Source organism: Rattus norvegicus, chromosome X (genome assembly GCF_021556685.1).
Source record: "Rattus norvegicus strain SHRSP/BbbUtx chromosome X, alternate assembly SHRSP_T2T, whole genome shotgun sequence".
Taxonomy (NCBI): domain Eukaryota; kingdom Metazoa; phylum Chordata; class Mammalia; order Rodentia; family Muridae; genus Rattus; species Rattus norvegicus.
The window spans coordinates 135,704,760-135,729,179 of NC_141554.1; the positions used below are offsets into that span (position 1 = coordinate 135,704,760).

A 24,420-nucleotide genomic window follows, 5' to 3' on the forward strand; every position below is an offset into this window, starting at 1 on the left:
TTTTTATAATGAACATGTACCATTTTTAGAAGTACAATAAAATCATTTTTGAAATGAGATTACAGCCAATGGTCTCCAAAAATCTCAAAGCTCTGAAAGTATGATTTAATGTTGCACAAAGGAGACACAGAACCATAATTCAGTGGCAAGATGTTCAATAATCTTTTTGAATAAGTGCTATTTCACTGACTCATTTATTCTCTGTTGATCACGGCTCTTTGTCTAAGCCCAAGGCCTGTAAAAAAAACACTAGATGACCTCAAATAACCTTAAAAATGTGTATTCTTACCAACTGAAAGCAAAACTCTTAATAGAGATGAAAACTCAAAAAAACATGTAGCTCATATTATTTTGCATTTTCCTAGAAAGATGAATAAATATCAATTTTAAAATAGTATAACCATAGTATTTAATAGAATTGTCACCTCTTTATTGAAAACAAGAGTCCAAAAATATCATCTGTTGATTAAAACATTTCTAATTTCCCTAATCTCCCAGCTATTTTATACCTCTCCTTTTGCACAGATTCTTACATTCTTTCCTGCATCTATATTTGGCCAAATGCCATTTTCTGCAAAACTCAAGAATTTTCCAACTCCTACTGCCAGCATATGGGAAATAACTCTGTCATAACAGTTCTCAGAACCACCACATATAATCATCAAGGAGATGAAATCCACCCTGCTGTCAGCTGCCAAGCCAAGCCAGGCTGTACCTGCCTAAATAAGGTCTTTCTTTATATTACATTTGCATGGAAGGATCTTATAAGTTTATATCCACTCTTCCAGCTGTTTGGATTAAAATCAGAGACAGACTGTGTAGATACCTCAGTGGGCCAGATCACTTGCTAAATAAGCATGAGAATCAGACTTCAAATACTCAAGTCCCTGGTACCAACAGGAAAAAAAGCCAAATATGGCTGTATGTACATATAAACCCAGGAACATTGTGGTGGATACAGAGGATAAGAGGATTGCTGGTCACCAGCCTCATTCAGGTTCATTCCCATCTTAAAGAAATACCTTGGAGAGCGACAGAAGGGGACACCCAACATCCTTCCCTGACTTCCGTACAAATGACTAAACACACACACACACACACACACACACACACACACACACACACACCACAGACATGCACACACAGAGAGAGAGAGAGAGAGAGAGAGAGAGAGAGAGAGAGAGAGAGAGAGAGGGAGAGAGAGAGAGAGAGAATGCTTTTCTCTGGAGACCATGATCTTAAAACTGTGAGTATTCATCCCTTCAGTCCCACCATGCTCTCAGTTCCTGGAATTTAATAAGATTTCATGTGTGTTGGATGGGTGCTAAATAAATATAACACGTAACAAAGGTTGTCCAACCCACACCCTCAGGGCCACACCCATGACAGCGATGAATTCAGCCCAACTCGTTTGCAGATCACCACGTCACAATGTCAAATGGTTGGACACTCACGACGATTTCCTTAACCTATTGAGAACAAAAATAAAAATGGTTAGAAAATTTTCTTTCCCTTTATTGAGGTTGAAAAATATATGTTTTCAGTTCTTTGAGGGGAGAATAAAAAGGAATATTTATTGAGTAGTAGCTATGTATCAGGAGCCTCACTTATACTCTTATTTCATGTTCTTAATAACCCTACTTATCACTCTTTTTAATTGCAACAGCCAAACTATTTAACTGAAAGTATATTACGGACACCCATCAATCAGAGTAGACACTGTTCCAGGCTTAACTGAGCTCAGCTATGAACAAGTGTTCTACACATGCTGCAAATAGGAACTGAATGTCAATCCTAAGCATATCACAGAAAGGCAAATGAATGTTCCCAAGTAAGGCAATGTATCAAACCCACGTGGCAGCCAAGTGAGAAAGTGCAGTTGAACCTCATAGTCGTTGTTTTCCCAAAAGCTGTGTTGTAATAATCCTTACTCCACACATCACATGTAAGTACACACACTGCTTTATACCATTGCTTTGTTATTTTAATAAATAGGAGCTGTGTGTTTTTATTACTTTCGACACCAAATGTTTTAGCAAAAGATACAGTTATTAAATAATGCTTTTTGCTCCTTTTGTATTTCCTAAAGTCTATGTTCTTTAAATGAGATCTACAAAACATAGCTCTTTTTAGCAAACGTATTTCAACTGCTGGAAAGTATACCCACCATTATGATGTTCTGTGGAATTCAAAGCAATAGTTTATATCCTATATACTTCACTGTTGGCTGATGAATTCTACAATTTTTCAAAGAATTGTGTGTCCAAGGAACCATTATATATCCATCTGGGGACATGGTTATTTACTGAAGCCTTCAATCAGCCATTGCATACCACTGTGGCCAGACAATGAACATCATGCTGAATCCCTACTAGGAATAAAAACATTGAACAATGTTTGGTTTGCTCTGATGTTGTTTTCCATTACAGCCCTGTAGAACATTCTAATAGATTTGCTTCTGCTATGAAATCTGTTCTCCTCTGCAAAGAACAGAGGAATGTTTTCTTTCACTCAGTTTTGCTGGCATGTCATTGATCTACAGACAATCTGAACAGTCCTATTTATGACCAAATTTATTTTTCTGGCAAAAGAAAATGAACCTAAGCAAAGATTATCACTTAAGAACATTTTGAACACATGATTTCTCCCGTGTGCGTGCGTGTGTGCATGCGTGTGTGCGTGCATGCGTGCGTGCATGCGTGCGTGCGTGCATGCGTGCGTGCATGCGTGCGTGCATGCGTGCGTGCATGCGTGCGTGTGTGTGTGTGTTGTGTGTGTGTGTGTGTGTGTGTGTGTGTGTGATTAACAAAACTACTGGTAAGTGTTTGATTCAGAGTAGGAAATGCTAAAATTGCTTTATTAAAAAAAATCAACTAAACCACTAAATACATAGTTTGCAACTATATCAAAATAACTATATACATAGAACGTATTATATGAGTATTTTTCTCTGTAATGTAACTTTTGGATCTTCTGTCTAAGTCATGGGAATGGCATCCATAATAGTAATTGGTATGACACAGACATCAGCAAATCAAAATGGAAGCTAACATTAGCCCCAAGGCTGACGTCTAGAGCAAATCTATAGTTGATGGCTAGTCAGAAGTTATTGTGAGTTGCAGGAATGGATAAGGTCACTTGAGACTTAGCTCAGTTATTTATTAAATATTTTTAATATCATATTTTAATTTGAGTTATATATTAATATTACTAAAATCATCAGTATGTTGGTGATAAATTAACCTCTCAATCCATTTACAATACTCAAAATGTCCACTAGTACTTTCCAAACACTAAGCCCTCAGTCCAAACACCTCTTGCCTAGTCAGCTATGATATTTATCCTGTGACACTAATCTTCACTAGCTATAGCCATTACAACTCAGGGTGAACTCACAATCAGAATCAATCAAGTTCATGGTGCATAAAGTTAAGGTGATCAGCTGACCATGTTCCCAGTCTTTGGAATTTTGATGTACGTGGAGGTTAATTCTTTCCTGGCAGGAAATGAATTTGGAAGATGTTCTGACAACAGTATCCATGAATACACAGTGGATGACAAGAGTTGGAGATTCATTCATCCAAGTGGAAACAGCTAATCATAAAAGTAGGTGCAACCACGTCAATCAGCTGCACACAGGGCAGATGTCAATTCTGCTAACAGGGAGGACAGAACCCAAGGAGACCTGTTTGTGCTTTACAAAATGAAGGGTTCAGAAAAATGCAACTAGCAGACAGCCTTGAGAATTTTTTTTTCTGGGTGGAACTTACCAACAGTACAGCAAAAACCCACTGCTACTGAGCCACCAAAAGTCTGATTCAAGCCAACATCCAAGAATGATGGGTCTCAAAATGTAGTTCCCCAGCAACATGAACACCACTTGACAACTTCAAAGGAATGCAAAGCCCCACTGACTTGGAAGTGCAGAGGGCGCACTTGAGCTGTCACAGACCATCCAGGTGGTTCTGATCAAAAAATCAAAATTGAGAACCAGATCTGTAAGCCGTGTTTGCCCTGGGTGCAGCATTACCTAGAAGCAGACTGCTTCTGCCCTTTAGGCATCTCAAAGGCAGCATCCCCTTGAGTCAGATTCTCCAGTTTTTCAGAAATGCTGATGGAAGAACTCCCTTCTCTGCAATATGTTTATGCTTATTGCCTCTAACTAATAATTAGCCATCTCCAAGTAGCTACCCAATGCAATATGGACTTTAGGAAATGGTAAGTCAAGAAAATTGAAGTATGAAGATGTCCCCTAAAGATTACAGATGCTATATCTGACAGGCAGTTTTTAGTGTGTTCCTTTGGAATTGCTTCCAAACAAAACTGGCTTGTCTTTGTCCTGGAAAGAAGTTTTGGTGGCTAAGGTGTAAGAGTTGAAAGAGACTAGGCAAAGACAACTTTGTTGCTTTGGGGAGAATATTAGTGCACTAATTGGCAAGAAACAGACTTTAGGGAGGTGCCAACCGTGGCCTGATAATACACTATTTTCCCACATCATGTTGCTTATAATGACCAGTTTTGTATTATATGGTTTCACCCTTCAGCCATAGAACATGGCCCATGTCCCACCTATAGCCAAATCAGCAAAGCCATTTAGCTATGTGACCTTACATAGGAGACATTCTACCTATATGAGCCTCCCACTCAGAATTTGAAAACACTTAACAGTGAGAAATAAGGGCAAAGGTTTACAAAAATGTTTCCTGAGGTCAGAAGAAGCATGATAAACCATAAGATGAAAGCAAATCTATTCCACCACATGGAATTCCAAGAGACAAAACCATTAGGTCATCCCTTGAGGCGAGGGTAAAGATGGGTAATGCTTTGTCAAAAGCCAAAGTCAGGAAAGTACTAGGGAAGGAAGATAGATCGTTCAAATATCCACTCCACTAACAACTGAGTCATAATCTTTTGCCTGGCATGTTTCTGTGTAAAGCATACTATCCTCAGTCCATTACTACCACCCTTGTTAGGGTTTCCCCATTAGTTATTCATTGCCCCATTTAACTCAGACATTACTACCTCCACAAAGCCTTCCCTTCATCATCATCCTAAGGTAGGTTCAGACACCATTTAGCTAGAATGAGAATGTATCCATAGACTCATAAATTTTAATGCTTGGTTCCCAGTTAGTGAGAGATTTCCCTGTTTGTGTTTGATTTGGAGATATGGCCTTTTATGAGGAGGTATGTCATTGGAGGTGGACTCTAAGGTTATAAAAGCCTACCACATTCCAATTATTTCCTCCTCTATCTTTTTGTGTCTCTGCCTCTGTCCTGTCTCTGACTCTCTCTGTCTCTGTCTCTGTCTCTATCTTTCTCTCTCTCTTTGTATCTCTCTCTCCCTCTCTCTCTCTCTCTCTCTCTCTCTCTCTCTCTCTCTCTCTCTCTCTCTCTCTCTCTCGGTATGGCCTTTTTTGAGGAGGTGTTTCATTGAGGGTGGGTTCTGAGGTAATATTCCAAATTACCCAGCCCTTCTGCCTTGTGGTTGTTATCTCAACATGTAAGCTTTCTCAGGTACTGCTTCAGCATCATGCCTGCCTGCCTGTTTCCATGCTTTCTACCATGATGGTCATAGACTTTAACCCTCTAGACCCATGAAGCCCCAAATTAAATCAACCTGAAGGGATTGAATATTAGATATCCAATATTTACATTTTTATTCATAAAAGTAGAAAATTATAGTTATGAAGTAGCAACAAAATAATTTTATGGCAGGGGTCAGCACAATACGAGGAACTATGTTAAAGGTCACAGTATTAGGGAGGTTGAGAATGACTGTCTTAAGCTAATAGATACATATAGATAGGAGAAGAACCACAAGGAGAGAAAGATGATGACAGAGATATCAATATATGTATCCTGTTACCTGGAAAGTAACAGAAAGCATAAGTGTCTACATTCCTAATGCTCAAGGCCCCTCTACTAGCTCTCCTTTTGTAATTTATGTAATCCAACTTAGTTACCGGAATATCTGCAGAGGGTACCATTTACTTTAAGCATCTGCTTTAAGTATACAGTAACAGAGACAACTGATGAGAGATAGCAACTAATGGGAAAACAAAACTGAGACAAACAGTTCATCCCTGTGGCTTCAAAGCTTGAAAGGCATTCTGTGGGGAAAGTGGTCATAGACAAAACCCCTTCTCTTAAGGGGCTTGATCCAAGGTCTGGTTGGAAAGTCATGCCTGAAAGAATAAACAGATGCATGAATGGCAGATGTAAGTACATTTGAATGAGTAATTAAAGTAGCAACATTCATTTGGGTATAGAAAGGCGTCTCTGGACAGGGCATACAGCACAGAAAAGCTTTTGATTATCAAATATGAGTAAGTAGAAAGGAATGGATGTACTGAGCCACAGCCCCTGTAGTCTGACAGACACAGGACTGAATCCATGAGGTGGGACACTCAACACGAATAGTGTTTCTAAAAAGCTGAAGTGTTTAACTTCTAGAACAGGTTTTACTACAGCACCTGTACTGAATGGTGGCCTCAGTAAGAATCTCACTTAGGGGCCAGTGAGATGAGACGGCTGTTTTGCCCCTGGACACATCGATTTAGTCATAACAGGTAACAATAAAGCCTCAGCAAAAACAACAATAAAATGGCAATCAAGGGGTCACAGGCCTTGACAGCTTAGGTAGCAGACATAGGGAAGTGGGAAAGCTTGTTCTGAAGCAGCCTCCTTGGATGCCAGAGTTAGAAGTCTCATGCCTCAAAAGGGATTACCTGATTGCTAGCCTGGGGCCTTCTCAGACAAAATAAAATAACCAAGTTTGACCCTGCATGCAGAAGTATTTTTGTTTTGCATTTTGCACTTTCATCCACTCAGAATACAGCCCACTTGAGTTATAATAATTCAGCTTTCCTCAAGAGTTTCATTTAATACCTCCTTTCAACTCATACTATTTCTTTGGATGCATTAAAAAAAAACAACTTAGGTAACTGAATATGTGACATATTGTGTTTAATCCAAACTGCCAACCTAACAAAATTACAAGTTAAATATTGTTTTTAGGCACTAAGTTTTTGGGTGATTTGCTATACAACAAAATCTGATACTCTAACTAAAGTAAAGCCAAAGCAAACACAGTTGTTGTCAAAGCCTCAAGTTAACAATTCTGAATACAATTCACGATGTTTACCTTCAGTGTAGGGATTCCAAACCTCCTGCAACACAATCCCGGGTTGCGGTTCCATGAGTCAAACACAGTGCAGCTTGCCATATCACAGCACTTACCTAGCACTATGGCAGATTACCACAGGGGAAATTATACATGTATAGTTTAGATTTATTTAAAAAAAACAAAACAATCTATTGCAAAGTCCAGGCATATTCAAAATACAGCAGTGCGTGTTTGTTGTGGCTTATAAAAGGAACTTGTTTTCTGCTGGTATGGTGACCAGCAGCAGTTGCCATCTGATCTCAAAAGACTCAAAATACTGGCATTGATATTCAGTAAAACATTGTTCTCAAGAACTCGGACTCAATGAAAATCTCATCAATACATCCCCATGCACGCACACACCAATATGTAATAAGAAATCTCATGGAGAGGATACGGTTCTCATAACAAGTTGAGAGTTTTGAGGCTGGGGGTGTAATTCAGTGGTAGAGCCCTTACTGAGCATGTGCAAAGTCCTGGATTCAATCTTTATGTATCAACATGCTTCTTGTGATACTTTCTATTTTACTCAATGCTCTAGTCACATAAGAGTGTATAATCAACCACAAGCTGTAGAAACTGACCCCACTACAGAATCTTAGCAGTCTAAGGTTGGTGACCAGATTGATTTCCAAAGGAAGAAGTCCGAAGATCCTCTGTGGTCCACTCTCCAGCTACCTTCTAAGTAGCAGAAGAGTACTGAAATAACTGGCAATATCCTTAGGCACTGAGGAACAATTTCTAGTGTATGGAGCCTTGAAAATATATAAGCAATACCACATAGATAGGAAATCTCTATTCTGCTCTGGTAGCTATGATTATTTTTCTTGCTGGAACAGCAAATTTAGAAAGTTGATTTTTGGCTTAAGGGAATACTCATCCTTTTCAGTTTTGAGTTTCAAGCTATCATCCTAAGCCCCCTTAATGATCAAAACTAAATCAGTAGAGTGCTGAACTAAGGTTTGAGGCTAATATCCTACTCAATAAAATATATGTGCTTCATGTGTCACCCTTTGGGCACATGTATCCTTTGTGGAATAAAAATGGATGGTGGAGATAATGCAGGACTCAAATATTCTCTGGGCTGGTTATCACCATGATTTATCCCTTAACAGCATCTGGAACTCATCTCCATCTGTAACACACACTTGATCTAAGAAGGCAAGAGCAACTATTTGCCCCTAGCATTGATTTTGGAAAATAAGGTTACAGAGACTAGACAGCCCTCATATTTGAATCACTGGTGATGGAATACTAGGGATGTAATCCTGTGTGTACCTGACAGGTGTCAGTTTTCATGAAAACATGACAGTTGAGAAGCTTGACCATGATTTGACCCTGCAAGCGCAACAAGGTTCCACATGAGCTCAGTCTCCTTCATATAAAAAAAATAACAGTGTCTCAGACATGTAGCCTATTAGATCACCAAATACATGCACTCTGGTAGTCAACCAATTGGCAAGTAAAATTGTTCTTCTTTTAAACTATGCTCAGAAATTTGGAAAAACTGACAATGCAATAAAATCTTAAGGTGTCACAGTATAGTCTCCTAAGTCCCTTCCCCAGAAGACGTTCTCATACTGGTTTTAAGTTGGACACTGTATAAACCTTAACTTACATATTTCTTAAGACCAGATAAAGAACCCCTAGTGAACTACAAGGGCTAACCAATTTACAACAGACTCCTTATAACTGCTTCTTTGCCAAGAATCTTAGCCAAGTGTCTACTTATGCTTCTGGATTTGAGAGTCAAATTGTGATCACTGAATGCAGGGGCAGAGTTCCTAACAAAATGGACAGAGCACTTTTCATAGATTGAGATGGAGAAGGAAACTTACTGAAAAATAAACAAGACCACAAGGAAGAAAAACAGCAAATGATTGCTAGGAAGCAGATGCCTTTGCTCTGACAATTGGGTTGGTCTAGACACACTTAAAGACCCATGATTAGCAAGTAGTAGCTACAGGATATTTTAAATGAACAAACACACTTGTCCAGGGGATGTTTTAGTTTTAGAAGTTATAAGAGACAAAAAAGAAAAGGAAATGGAAGAAATGGAGAAATGGAGAAAAAGAAGAAAGTTTGGGATCCTAAAAAGCAGGAAAGACTTGTTGATAAACCCACAATGATATACTCAAATCTCAAACTTAATTGTAATTAATAGAGGCCATCTACTTAATTGCAAATAATGCAGATAACACATGCTGGGAAGCAGTGGGTGGAATAGCATGGAAATCTTAGTAAAAGAAAGACCAATGGTTAAATTCTGGCAAGTCTGATTGCCAACACAAAAATAAACAGCCAGCACATAAAAACAGCACTTGGGAACTTACAGTTTATTTTATAAGAGGGCTAACCAGAGTCGCAGATAGTGATTAATAAGAAACCTAATAGTCTAGTCAAGATGAGCTTTATGGAAAGACCTTGTTCTGTCTTCAATATGTCGAACAGGCTTTGTTTCCTGAAGGAGATACATTAATTCAAAACTGTATTTATGATATGAGTTAAAGAACTGGATATGATTAGTGCTTGCTTATCAACATATTAGAGATGCATAGAGACTCTCAAAAGTAGCCCATGTTATTTACTAGTCTAGTATATTATTAAATTCTAACATTTATATAGCAGGGAAAATATCAAAGGTGCAAAAGGTGGGTCTTATAGGAAATAAGAAAGCAAGGTTTAAAGCTAATTTAAAAGTTTAGGTTAGATCTGACTAAAATAGCCTAGGTAATTTTTTCCCAACAGGAAAGAAATGAGAAATCACTAGACCAATGATTGAAAAAAGTCATGTCACAAGAATTCTATACTGCGGGCTGGAGAGATGGCTCAATGGTTAAGAGCACTGATTGCTCTTCTAGAGATCCTGAGTTCAAATCCCAGCAACCACATGGTAGCTCACAACCATCTGTAATGAGATCTGATGCCCTCTTCTGCTGTGTCTGAAGACAGCTAAAGTGTACATATATATATATATATATATATATATATATATATACATATATATATATATATATATATATATATAACTTGGAGCATTATCTTTAGTTACTTGAAGAGTTTCTAGTTTTTTTAATACAGTTTATGTTAAAATAATCTTTATTAATTTAGAGAAGACTATCAATGTCTGTGAAAGAATGGACTGTTTGGATTTTTTTTTTTGTGGTCATTGTGAATGATTGCTTTTTCTTTTCCTTAGTTTCACATTCTTCCTTTGTTGTAAATCTTAGACTGACATCTAGCTTTGACAATCATAGTATGTTTTATTTCCTGAGGGGGAATAACTTACAATACTGTTTAGTTTTGTACTATTGGTGTGTTGGTGAATTTTTAAACTGTGTGCTAACTGCAATAAATTATATGAACTGAGAAAAAAATGAATCTTAAAAAAAAAGAATTCTATACTTCTTATATACAATGCCACAATAAAACATATAAAACTTTAAAAAGGCCAAGTCCAACCAATAGCCAGCCTAACTTGAGACCCACCCCATGGGCAAGCACCAAACCCTGACACAATTACTGATCCTCTGTTATTCTTGCAGACAGGGGCCTAACATAACTGTCCTCCGAGAGGCTCCACCAAGCAACTGACTGAAACAGATGCAGATACTCACAGTCAAATGCTGGAGCTTGGGAACTCTTATGGAAGAGTTGAGGGAAAGATTGAAGGCCCTCGAGGGGATAGGATCTCCATAGGGAGACCAACAGAGTCAACTAACCTGGACCCTTTGGGCTCTCAGAGACTGAGCGTTCATAGGCTGGACCAATGAATGTACATATGTAGCAGATGTGCAGCTCAGTCTCCATGTGGCCCCTGAACAACTGAAGTAGAGCTATCCATAAAGTTTGTCTGTGAAATGCATTCCCCAACAGGGCTCATGTATATAACCCTGCAGAAACTTGATACATCAGAGTGGGGGCTACCGTCTCAGAGAAGTAGGGGAGGACAATGGAAGAAGGAACTCTGTAAGGGAGGGACAGGGGACCAGCAACTGGGATGTAAAATATAAAAATAAATAAATAAATAAAATTAATAATTAATAATAATTAGACTGGGCATGTTGTTTATAAGAACTAGATCTGAGCCATTTGCAGTTGATCATCTCACCAAATTTCTCCTCTGCAGACTAGAAGGACACAAGCAGAGTTCAAGATGGGAAGTTCTCTGCTCTTTCTTCTATAAAATTGTCAAAATAATAATAATAATAATAATAATGATGATAATAATAATAATAAAGTCTTTTTGCTTAAAGTTATTTCTAAAAACATCCAAGTCCTGGTCCAACAAACCACTGGTATTAAAAATGAGTGCCTACTAGCATAGAGAACGCTTTGAGACAGTCGCCTGGACACCAGTTTTGGCCTTACCAAACCCTTTGGTATCTTGTAATCTGTACTGAATAATTTCCAATATTACAGCTATCAATGATATGAGAAAGTTCTGTCAGTAGAGAGAAAGTAGTAGCCAATGTTGTACCTGTCCCAGGGCACAGCCATACTGCCTATTAACTCTTCTCAGAGTGCAGTCATTACAACAACATATCTGTGGTTCATTACCTGGTCATTACTTTTCTTATCTTTACACATCTTCCAGATTTTCATGAATTCACTAAGAGCAAGGAAGAGAGAGCTATCTTTGTGAGATGTCTTATTGTGAGTTTCCTCAGAAGCAGAACCTAAGAACAATTCTGATGCCAGTAACTGTATTGAAGAACCGGCCCCAGAGCCAATTGCTGCAACAGTAAGGCTGTAAGTTGCAGGCAAGCCTGAGCACCATAAGTAAGTCCAGGAAAAGAAGAGGGAATATGAATAAGCAAAGGAGAAAAATGGCCTGAGAAAACACCGTGAGGAGTAGTGAACTAATAAATGATACAAGAAAATAATAATCCAGTAGCAAATTTGAGGTTTTCAGGAGCTGGCAAAAAAAAAAAAAAACCCTGAAGAGAAAGTCATGTGAACTTCAATATTAATTGTGGGCCTGTACACCAGGCAGGGAAACCTAAGTACTGCTAATAGGAGTAACAATTAAGCCACAAAGACAAACCTTTGACAAAACTTGGGGAAATGGCATTTTATTTCAACAATAGTGGTCGTCATTCTACCAGTTAAATGGAGGGCTTTGTTAATTTTTTTCAAACCAAAACATGTACCATAGCAAGCAATGTAGTGGCAAATATTCTATCCGAAAAACTGTCGTACTCAGAGGGCCTCAAAGCGTAAACTTTTGTGAACATTTTTTCTTAGAAAAAAATATAGATTCAGACTGTGCACCAAGGAGATCCAAAGACTGATGACGACAAAGCAATGACTGAGCACCGTCGTGTGGGTATAAGGAAAGTGGGGCCAGAGCTTAAGATGGCTGCTTTACGAGGGACCCTACAGAAACCTTGCTGTTGTTGGAGACATCATCAGCCCCTATCTTCAGGATAGACTCTTTGAGGGAAGGAGACTCCTACGGGGTTCACGTCTCTCGACCGCCTTACCCCCACCCCGCACACCACCCAAAGAATTGGGTTGACAATCAATTAGAATGCTATTGTTAGAGAACCGAGGGCAGGGGCATTGTGCTCTTACAAAATTCCGTGCACATATGTGGTGTTCTGCTCTGTTTCTTCTGGCCTTCAAACAGCTGGTGTACGAACTGTCTCTGCATATTTCTCTCTGGAACATGGCAAGCAATTCTAGGGATATGATTCCATAAATCTAGACCTCTTGTTTGAAATGTTATTTCTCTATTGGAATTTTAAAGTCGTCTATGCCAGTTTAGTTTCTCTGTAAATTTAACAACTAAAAGGGGTCTGACGGTGCCCTCGGCACGACATTATTTAGATTGTGCTATCATCTGGTGGTCGCTGTATAAGTGGTCTTCTTAAAAGGCTTAGTTCAGTAATGCAATCGCCTATCTTTAAATACAAAAGACATGCTTCCCCATGTGTGGTTGTGAGGTTTGGGACTCTTACATAAAACCATTTTATGTATTACAAGTTTCTAAGGATGAAGTCTCAAGATTTCATCGACAGTCTTCGAGAGCTGATTGGCACAACTCATGCTATGGACCAAGAAAAGAGCCTCATCATAAAGCTTGAAGAACTTACCTGCAAATTGTCTTCCTTATAGCTGACACATACAGCTTATACCGTAACCTCTTTGGGTTAACAGAGAGAATAAGATGTACGGACTTACATTTCCAACTGCCCATGTTCCGCCCTTCATCTTCACCTTCTCAGAAAACAAATAAACAAACAAAGGTTTCTCTAATATGAAGACCTTGGAGGTATCAAGTGAATTTCTGGGTATCATTTTCCCCAGCTCTGGTGACTGATGGGAGCTTTTCAGCACATTTGGGATCTTCCAATCCCAAAATCTGATTTGAAGCTTAATTGTACTGGGTTGTGGTTTGTGGTTCATAGCACAAGGCAGTGAAAGAGGAATGTAGTTGTTTCCACTTGTTCCTCTACATTAGCTTATTCTCTTGGAAATACACAGTGTCATGTGGCTTGCTGAGGACAATGTGATCTAAGTAGGTGTGACGTGTGTCACTTCTGGGTTGAAGCAGTAGACAGCCTGTATGGAATTCTCCGCCTCTTATCTTTCTCCTAGGAGGACAGATGAAAAGGCTCTGTGCCCAGATGGATAAACTATAAAACAGCAGAACTTCAGTTCGTCACGGACACTTGAGTGACTGGGTGGAGCGCATTCCTTCCCATCTGATTCTTCTGACTTGAATGGGATTTTTAGTGTGAGCAAGAAACACATTATTGGTGTTCAAAACCACTGATGCTCTGAGCTTGCTATGTGAACATGAATGTATCCCTAATGAAAACAGCTTCCGTTCTTCTGCAATGCACAGTACTTATGTCATCTTCTTAAAATTTAGTTGTAACTAGATCTATATGGTACCCAGAGAGCCCTCTGTTTTGCCTCCATGGGACAAACTATCATGCACCAATCAGCAAGCAAAGTTTTCCCTTTAGCCCAAAATACACAGCAGTGGGCAATACAATTCAATAAACACAATGCTTTGTGCTGTACAAAACACAGGAAATAATTACATTTCTTATAGACAGTTCTTTATTATATTTTCCCACTTGAATATTTAGAGAATAATTTAAATGTAACGCATACTGACAGCAAGCACAGTATCAAATATTAGGGTGGTTTTTTTAATATTTTTCTTTCCTCACCCTTTACTTCTTTAGGAAAAAGTATTTAGATGACCTCAAAGAAATGATTATTATGCTAATCACAGTCTGCAATAACACACACACAAGCCCAGACTCAATAGAAAAGAAAGCAACAAAGAAGTGAAAAAGTCTTTCTCCTCAAATCATTTTAATTCATTTTTCCACAGCCATATAAATTTAAAGTCTGAAACAACAATAATACAGCTATAGAATCTAGGTTCTCTTTCAAAGCAGCGGCATAGAAAACATAGAAAAGCTAAAACCTCAGCACAGGCTTCAAAAAAACAAGGACTGAGAGGAATTTGATGAAGACACGAAATGCACAAAATACAGTACACAAAATACTAGATGCATGAAATAGAAAGCTACACATTTCAGGTAGAAAGCATTGTAAAATATATAAAATATGCAAGAAATCAAAACCAAAGAGTATTTCAGTTTTTTTCCTTAGAGTACCATCAATACACTGGAACTGGTAATTAGCATTTGAAGATGGGAACAAGAAAATAGCAGTTTCCCATTTAAAACTTTATTTCTAGGCTTTAGGATTTCACCTTCTTGACATCCTTCTTTCCAGAGCTCTCAGTAGCTGACTCTGCTTTTCTTTTCTGTGACTAAAATGGAAACAGATTTAATGTTCTGCTCCAATATGCACACTTTTAAATGGCCCAACAATGTTAAATCTAGGATGTAAATGCATTAAAAAATTTAACATGAATATTCACTTCAATGTGAGACTCACAGTTAACACACTATATAGCCCAACAAACTATATAACCCAATGTAAAATAACTTTTAAAGGTGTTTCTTTTTCTGAAAAGACATAAAATATCCATCAAAAATAGTCATCAAGTATCTACTTACACATGGCTTATAAATGTACTTTTATCTTAAAGAACTACTTAATATTTAAAGTTTCTGGGGAAATTTTTATTTATGAGTGTTATTTTTATAACGTTAAGATAAATGTTAACACACCATATTTCATATCTTCTATGATGCGCATTTCTGTCCCCCATTAGCATCTCTGACATCAGGATGTATCTTACAACTGATAACAGATGATACTTGGCATCATATTTGTTAGTGGCACAAAAAATGTTGTGTCTTACAATGGAAAGCACCTTAGATTTGATGAATTATGGGACTACTTAACACACTCAAACAGAATATTTTGAATCATAGATATACACAGCAACCCAACAGGATTAAAATCACATGTTTATCCAGCAGTTAACTTAATGCCAAAACAGGCTATCTTGCCTGCTCAGGGTTCCCATTTGTATACACAGTTCCACAAAGATCAAACAACTTATTTGATCAACTCAGAACTCCAGGTTTTAGTCTTCAAACCATCTCACCCCTACTCTAACCTTCTGCTGCCCCCACGGCGACCTAGTCTCAATTCCTAGGATCTCACTTGCATTATGCCTCTGCTTAAATTTGTGAGGAATTTATTAAATACTGAGTCTTGTAACAAGGGAATTCCTAACCACATGTTCTTCAAACAATAACGAAGTACGTTTATGATGTGATTCTTCTTCAATCTAAAACAAATTAGCACTTCATAAAACCCAGCATTAAACATAGTATAAACATTTGTAATTATATAAAAAAAATGAGATCTACCTAAAAGTTAGGAAAATGCTGAAAATTTTACCATTGGAGTTTTAGTTGCCCGTTTCTTCTTTTCTGCTCTCTCTCTTTCCTCAATTTCCATATTTTCTTTTTCAATCAATGAAATCAAAGTATTACAGCGTCTCTGAAATTCCTAAATGAAATAATAAAGAACTTAATTTCTAAAACATATTATTTTAAGAACTTTTAAGATACTTCTTTAACTATATCATTTCTGTAGAAGAGACTTTCCAAAGTTTGTAATTTTTTCTCTGCCCCCACTCCAATCATACCAGTATTCTTTAGAACACTCATATAGGGTATTATTAGATCCCAGTATGACAGAGATAGGCTAATGTCATTTGATAGATGACAAGTTAAACAAGCTGGTCTGTTTTACCATGGAACACTACTCAACAATAAAATGGAAAGAACTAGTTATTCATCATGGCATCCAGAGAATTATGATGAGTGAAAAATACAATCACAAAAGTTATGTCTAGTATGCTTCCATTTATATAACATGTTTTTGAGGCATGGTGTTGCTCTTTAGTCCATGCTAAATTAGAACTCACTATGTGGTCAGGTTGACTTTAAATGTACAGCAATCCTCCTGCCTCAGCCTCCCAGATGCTGTGATAACAATATGGGCCACTATGCCTAGCTATATAATACCATTAAAGGACAGAATTAGAGAATAGATGAGAATAATTGTTGTCAGAGATGCTAAGAAAATAGGAGAATGTATGTAGCTAGAGGTAGTACAACTAACGTGTAGAAACAATTGTTTCTATATGTTTAATGAACACACACACACACACACACACACACACACACACAGCCTGTACAAACGCTATCCCGACAAGTTTTGTGGATTATACTAATATGAATTTTCATATTGCAATATTACACTAGAGCTACTCAAGTTGTATCCATTGGGACTGAGCTCCACAACTCTATATTTTGATTGGTCGTGATTTTCTAAACAGACTTCTTTATTACAAGGCTTCATGGAACCTTTCAGTCCCTGATGATCACTACGAACCACTAGGAAGGGGATATAAGATGCAGCTGTTCCCAAAGCTACTTAGCCAACAGAAGACTCAGGATACATATTATGGAATTTAAGTCCTGGGAATCAGGAAGGAACCTGCTAATTCGGAGTAAATACTATCTGAAAAGATTTTTGCATTAACCTTGCCACTACTATATTTTACTGCCAGCAGTCAGTGCATCCAAACTATAAACAGACTTTATGAATGTATGGTGAGCATTAAAGATATGATTCATTAATATGGAAACTCATTTATTATTAACCCTGTACACTTTGCTGTGTTTAAAGGTAAATAATGGATTAATACCAAAGGGTCAATAATGTTTAAATATGTGACTTCTTTTCTGTATAAGAAGAAATGCCTGACAAAACACAAAACAGCTAAACGCTCCAATCAAAAACTATTTTCTAGCAATTAAGAACAAACTCAAGAAAAAGGAAAATGATCAAAGTATAAAAATAGAAAACTCAGCAAAATTTTAAGGATTTATTTTTATTTTATACCTATGAGTATTTTCCTGCATGTGTGTACGTGCACCACATGTAGACCTGCTCTTACACACTGAGTCATCTCGCCATGCCTGGTACAAGAATTTTTTCTTTTAAGTTTCAAGAGTTGAAGATGTAGTTCAGTGGGAGAGCACTTGTGCAACCTGTCTAGCAATATACATGGGCGCGCGCGCGTGTGTGTGCGCGCACACACACACACACACACACACACAATTTGTTTTCTGAAACCAAGGCTAAAAAAATGGGAAGCAAACAAAGCTATTTCTATCACATTAGTAGTGGTGTGCCCGTGCTTTGTGCACACATGAGTGCAGTGTGTGTACTTGGTTGCAGTAAGATGTAAATGAGAACTTCCATTCACTGATGTTGAATGACAGTGTTACTTGATATCAACTAAACTTTCTCCCAAAAATTAAAGTGAAATTGCTAACTGTCATATTTAGAAGATCCATGAGGTCCAATGCCATCTTCTGACTATATTTAAAGAAGCCTAGTTTACAGGATTAGTTAATGCTAAATGAGTCAAAAAGAGGTAGGGTATTAACCTTCCCATTACCTTCTTGTCATGTGCAAAAGGTGGCCATCTACCCGATAGATTACCCTTGTTGGCACCTTAATCTTGGATTCCAGTCTCCAGAACAAGACAACAAAAAAGTGTTGCCTATGCCATCAAGTCTGTGTTTCTTTATTACAGCATTGAGCAGCAAACTAATACACTACCCTTCAAGGAAATGAATTAGAAATAGCAAAGAAATATTCTAAAATTTCATATCCTGTGACTTAACAATTCCATTCTTAGACACTTACTATAATAAAGAGATACATAAAATATTTCAAGAAAGTATTTAGAACACTGATAGCAGGAAAACTACTGAACTAGCTCTGGAAACCATTTTTTGATCTTGGTAATAAAGGTGCAGAGACTGAAAGTGGCTGAAAGAACACTAACTAGTAGCTGACACTAGCTAGCTCTGAAATTAGGATCAGTGGTGATTTTTTTTTTCTTTAAACAATTGGGTCTGTTTATTCTGTAGAGGATGCATTTGCACCAAAGTTCTAAAGACCCTTTTGCCACAGCAACTCATATCTGCATTCCCAACTTTCCTAAAATGATCATTTAGGTCTTGAGAAAATTTATCAAGATGTAAGAAATGTCAAAAATCCTTTTAAGACAGTTTTATCTTTCTAAGTAATATCTAGAAAACTGCCACACAACTTAGGGAATGCTGAAGTTGACTATATTATCAACTAACCAAAATTTTTTCTACTCTCTAATTCAAGCCCCCCCCAAAAAAACAAAAAAACAACTGAGATTAGCCAGAAAGATATTACACATTAACAATTCATGTTTTCTAGTTAAAAACAAAAAGTCTTATGTAATGCCAGAATGTTCAAGCTTCTTGGACATCCATAATTACCCAGGGTTAGATAAACTGATAACAATAAGACTGTAATTTCAATTACTTAGCAATGTAATGGTAACACATTTAATATGCATACCAAATATTCATCATAGTTTCATCCAATAATATATACACATACAAATTAAACAGCATGTTATTCAATTTATCTATTATAAAAAGGGCTAAGTTGACCCTGATGAGATCTGATCCTTGGTTTCTAGGGAAACTACATAGATTCTTTATAAAAATCTGATTCTTGAATCATTAAGCTATACCCTCTGGCTATTATTATTCGCAATAAGTAATAGTTGCCTGTGACTGCAGATATCTTTAGATACATATTCATAGTTCATATGAATGACTCAAGAACAAATACTAATACTTTCAGACAGTCTTACATGTAAAAAGATAGGATATTTCAAAATGATTCAAAATAGACCACAAAAAAAAGTTTTCACCATGATTCCTTTGAACCTGTCAGTAACTGCTCCAAAACAAAAACAAAAACCCCCCTTCAGAAAGGCAACAAAGAAAGGACAAGCATTTTGTTCTCTTCAGTTTCTCTGTTTCTTGTCTTCCTATTTTTCTGAGGTCAAGGGAATGGTTCATGGAATGTCAAACAAGTTCTATAATTCTGTAGTCTAATTATCTCTTTCACTGATTCCCCACTCTTGATTTAGGAATGAATTTGGAAGAAGGAAAAATAACACAGGGGAGTCAGAAAAGAGATGCCAAAGCAATTAAGGGCGACAGAAGACAATAAAAAACGACAAATTGAAAAACTGTTCTGCTGTATTGGAAACTGTGGGAAATGGTTTAAGAATTCTGTGTTCACACATGTGGGAAACTCAAAGAGGCAAACAAACTTCTCAAAGCTGTTAGCATTCTAATGTAGATTGGAAGTCTCTGTGGCAAGATTCAATGTCAGCATGCCCCAAATCTATTTTTCTGGCACAAAACATTTTTCTGGTTCTGAAATAATGTTTCGTAGAATCCAACTTGGCAAATCATCCACAAAGTAATAGCAATGGCTAAACCTAAGTTATATACAGCTCAGTGAAAAAGAATTAAAGGTTTATGTGTAATTTCACTGACAAAAGGAGCTCTGTGACAAATTTTGAGCAGTATGCGAGACACAAGCTATGTGCATTTTGTGTTCAGAAACTCCTTTAGACAGATTAGCACTTCACAAAAATCTCAGACTCAAAATTAGGAAGAGGTTTTAAAATTATTCAAGTTGATACAGAACTCCTCAATACTAGATCCTTGCTATGAAGCCATGCAGCCTGGCCATCTATCTGATTCCCTCCAATGTCAAAGTACTTGCTACCCTCTAAGCCTGGCTATTTCAACTCTGAACAACTCAAACACGTTGCCTTCTGCAACAGTGCTATTTGTTACCTTATGATCTCTAACAACTGGTTCCACATCGAACCTGTACAGTCAAAGAGAACAAGCCAATTTCCTCTCTCCCTAACAATTCTGTGCTTCAAGACAGCTTCCTCGACCAGAATCATCAGTAGAGCCACAAATACCCCATGCTTAGAGTAAATATCTGCTCTTTACCCACCCTTCATATAAAACGTTTCTTGGAAGTTGAGTAACACATAAGCCTACTTGGGATGGTTAATCTTGACTGTCAACTTGACAGAGTTGGGAAGCTCACAGATTGATAGAGCACAGCCCTCCATCTGCCTTTGAAGGTGTTGTCAGAGAGGATTAAAAGGGAAAACCTGACCTGAATGTCCATGTGCTCGGGGTTCGGATGAAATGAAATAGGGAGAGGAAGAAATCTGCAGGACGTTTTCTTGATTAATAATCAACATGAAAAGGCCCACCACACTGTAGGGCAGCAGTTCTCAACTTGAGGGTCACGACCCACTTGGTTGTGTATCAGATATCTTGCATACCAGGTACTTACATTAAAATTTGTAACAGCAGCAAAGTTGGTTATGAGATAGCAACAAAAATAATTTTATGGTTGGGGATCACCACAACATGAGGATCTATATTAAACTGCATTAGGAAGATTAAGAAAGTCTGCTGTAGGGGTTGCCCTGGGCAGGTGGCCATGGGCTGTGGTATGAAGCAGTTGAAATCCCCAAAAATGCACAAGCCAACAAACAGTGTTCATCCATGGTCTGTGTTTCAGTTGCTGCCTCCACGTTCGTGCCTTGAGTTACTGCCTTGGCGACCAGAATTGGTGACGAATATTTTCCATTTTGTAAAAGATCCACTCTCTGCCACTCTCTTCCTCTCTTCCACTGCAGCACGTAACTAGTCACTGAAAATATGCAACTGAGCACGTGCCTGAGTTCAAATGAAATCTGAAGCACAAATGGCAATCCTGGAATTTTGAATTTTAATTTTCATATGTCCAAACACTGTTTTGATTTCTTTATAAAAGTGGAAAAATAATTCTTAGCCTAACGTGCCACATGAAACAAGTAGTGAGGTTCAGTTTGCCCACTAGGGTTGAGAGCCAAAAATGGTGAATAAGCAGGGCGCCAGAAACGTAAACTAAAGAAGAAAACAGCACTCCACATGTCTGTCTCTCAATTGTACATGAAAGTCTGTATGGACGAAGTTTTGTTTTAGGATTTTCAGTATAACAAAATGGACATATTTTCTCCTTTGTTATTTTGTCTTTTATGTACTCCCTATATATTACCCGCTTTAAAAAATAACTATTTATTTGAAATAAATATCTTCATCTGCAAATCCTGCAATATATTTCCCAGATTTGAAACACTTTTGAACTCCTATAATACTAACAAAAACAGTAGCAGTATATACTAGATCTTCATAGCCCAACAATATTGGCAGCTAAATAGAAATTCATTTTCAAATAGAGGTAGCCTACATTTTTCAAAGAAGGTTTGAATGGTAGGATGCTTTTACGTAGGTATTGTCACTTAAAAACGTTGTTACTGCTAATCACAAAAGAACACATTTGATTTGTACTCACTGGTAAGTGGATATTAGCCCAAAAGCTCAGAATACCCAAGATACAATTTACAGACCACATGAAGCTCAAGAAGAAAGTCAAAGGTGTGGATGTTTCAGTCCTTTTTAGAAGGGGGAGCAAAATATTCACAAGAGGAAATACAGAGACAAAGTGCGGAGCGCAGACTGAAGGAAAGGCCAGCCAGAGACTGCTCCACCTGGGGGATCCGTCCCACATGCAGACACCAAACCCAGTCACAACTGGGGATGCCAAGAGGTGTATGCTGACAGGAGCCTGATATAGCTGTCTCCTGAGAGGCTCTGCCAGAGCCTGACAAATACAGAGGCAGATGCTCGCAGCCGACCATTGAACTGAGAACGGGGTCTCCAATAAAGGAGATAGAGATGAGTGGCTGAAGGGGGTTGCAACCCCATAGGAAGAACAAAGATAACAACCAATAAGACACTTCCGAGCTCTCAGGGACTAAACCACTAACCAAAGAGTACACATGGAGAGATCCGTGGCTCCAGCCGCATGTGTAGCAAAGGAGGGGCCTTGTTGGGCATCAGTGAAAGGAGAGGCCCTTTATTCCTGTGAAGGCTCATTGCCCAAGTGTAGGAGAATTCCAGGGCGGGGAGGAGGAAGGGAGTGGGTGGCTGGGGGGACCTTCATGGAGGTAGGAGTGAGGAGATTGAATAGGGGATTTCCAGAGGGGAAACCAGGGAGAAGGATAATAATTGAAATGTAGATAAAGGTAATATCCAATAAAAAATGGGAGAAAAAGTTATTCATGAAATATTTTATCATGTTTCACACAACGATACACTGGTATAAATACCCAAAATGCTCCCTGTTTAGTGCACTGTGTTTCTATTTGTCCAAATAGTTTAGGATTACAAATGAACCACTTTAGCTACATGTTGTTTGCAAGTGATACACAAACATACCAATAATTAAATCGACAGGACTTACAATCAAAAGTCTAGCAAGACACAGGGTCAGAAATAAACTGTAGCATATTGGTGCAATTCCTCAGATGCCATTCAAACTTTTTCAATTACAGGGGTTGAGACAAACTGAAGCCCACATAATCTGTGTTGGTTTATTGACCTAATGCCTACACTGGGTAAGCTCCTATGCTGATCTCCTTGAATAAAATCGGTGTCACTTGAGGGTTAAAACTGGGAGAAAAAAATAACTCAAGGACAGACAGTGGTACATTGGTCAAGGGAGCAAAACAGGACAGGAAACAAGGTAGAAATAAATTTGAGTATTTTACTCTAAATGGTAAGTGAAGTGAGCAGTGCTCACAGGACATAACCTCATTGCCCGCTACAATCTGTCATTGAGTCCCCTGCTTCCTATACAGTAATGACCCAAATCTAGCCTTCAGTGAAGCAGCTTTCTCCATCACTTGGCTGCTGGTTACAACATCTTCCACCATTTCTCCATGCATACATTAATACTTTTGGGATGTACTGGCCTTATTTATCCTTTTGCATAGTCCTGTGTCCACGAATCGAATTGTACCTCTTCTATGAAGCTATTTCCCTGATGCCTTTGCCACATAGCACAGTTAATCACTACAGTCTCTATTCTAAGACATTTTCAAAATTAAGGCAGAGAGGGAACATTTTTGCCTTTCAAGCACACAGAAACAGGTTACTATGCGTTAAAATGTACTTGACTTTACAAAGAATTAGTTTTTATTGTGTTTTTCTAAGAAAAATTTGTTTTTGTTGTTTCCCTCTGCCTCCATTTTTTGCCCCATCTGCTCGTCCTTTTTCTGCCCTCCTATTCCCAATAGCTTTCTTTCCACTTTCAGGTTACATATAGTGTCATACTCAAGAAGAGCCCATCAGAACATTTATAAGTTATCGATTTTGCCAGCGTATTGTTAATGTTCCTTATATCTCATTAAGAATGCAGTCTCTTAAAATATCAACACAAGATGTTAAATGCAAATAAGTAATAACATAATATTTTAGTCATAAGCAACAAAGCATCACTGTGATTATAGAACAACCAGGAAATTTCTATTCCCCTTTTATTCCTCTAAAATATCTAAAAGGAAACCTCCTTTCTGACTAGATTGAATATTTAGAAAAGTATTCTGTGCAGAACCAGTAACCTAATTAACATTTACTAGCCACTGTGATAACCATATAAAGCGGGAAGCAAGTTCATAAAAAGCTATAGCAATAATTTCTAGAAAGTAGTTTTTTCTCCTACAGTTCTAATGAGAAATGTTACTTTATTACTTTTAAATAAGGCACAATTTCATTAATAATAAAGTTGTGATTTGAAAACAAACTAATAACATGAAATTTTTATTACCCAGTATTCAACAGTGTGTGATTCTCTGAGATGTTATCGCCAAAACTCATTTAAACTACTACAAAAGACAGGGTAATTGTAATGACTAATTACTAATACTCAGCTTCAACTGTAATGTTCTTGGCCATAGGCAAAGCAACACAGTTTCCTGAGGTGGCTGTCGAGAAAAGAAAATGTTCTTCAGCAATTGAAAGGTAA

General features: G+C 37.8%; 1 protein-coding gene across 6 annotated transcripts in view; it reads right to left on the reverse strand.

Annotated features, from left to right (window-relative positions):
* Positions 1 to 408: 408 nt before the first annotated feature.
* Smarca1 (SNF2 related chromatin remodeling ATPase 1) overlaps positions 409 to 24,420 on the reverse strand; it is a 91,801-nt gene continuing 67,789 nt past the window's right edge. For 2 of the 6 annotated variants that reach the window (XM_087600192.1, XM_087600191.1), the window contains exons 23-24: positions 16,015 to 16,125; positions 409 to 1,469 (exon numbers count right to left, since the gene is read on the reverse strand). In XM_087600192.1, coding sequence (XP_087456318.1) covers positions 1,419 to 1,469; positions 16,015 to 16,125 — 162 coding nt within the window. In that variant the 3' untranslated portion in view covers positions 409 to 1,418. 6 annotated transcript variants of the gene reach the window in all.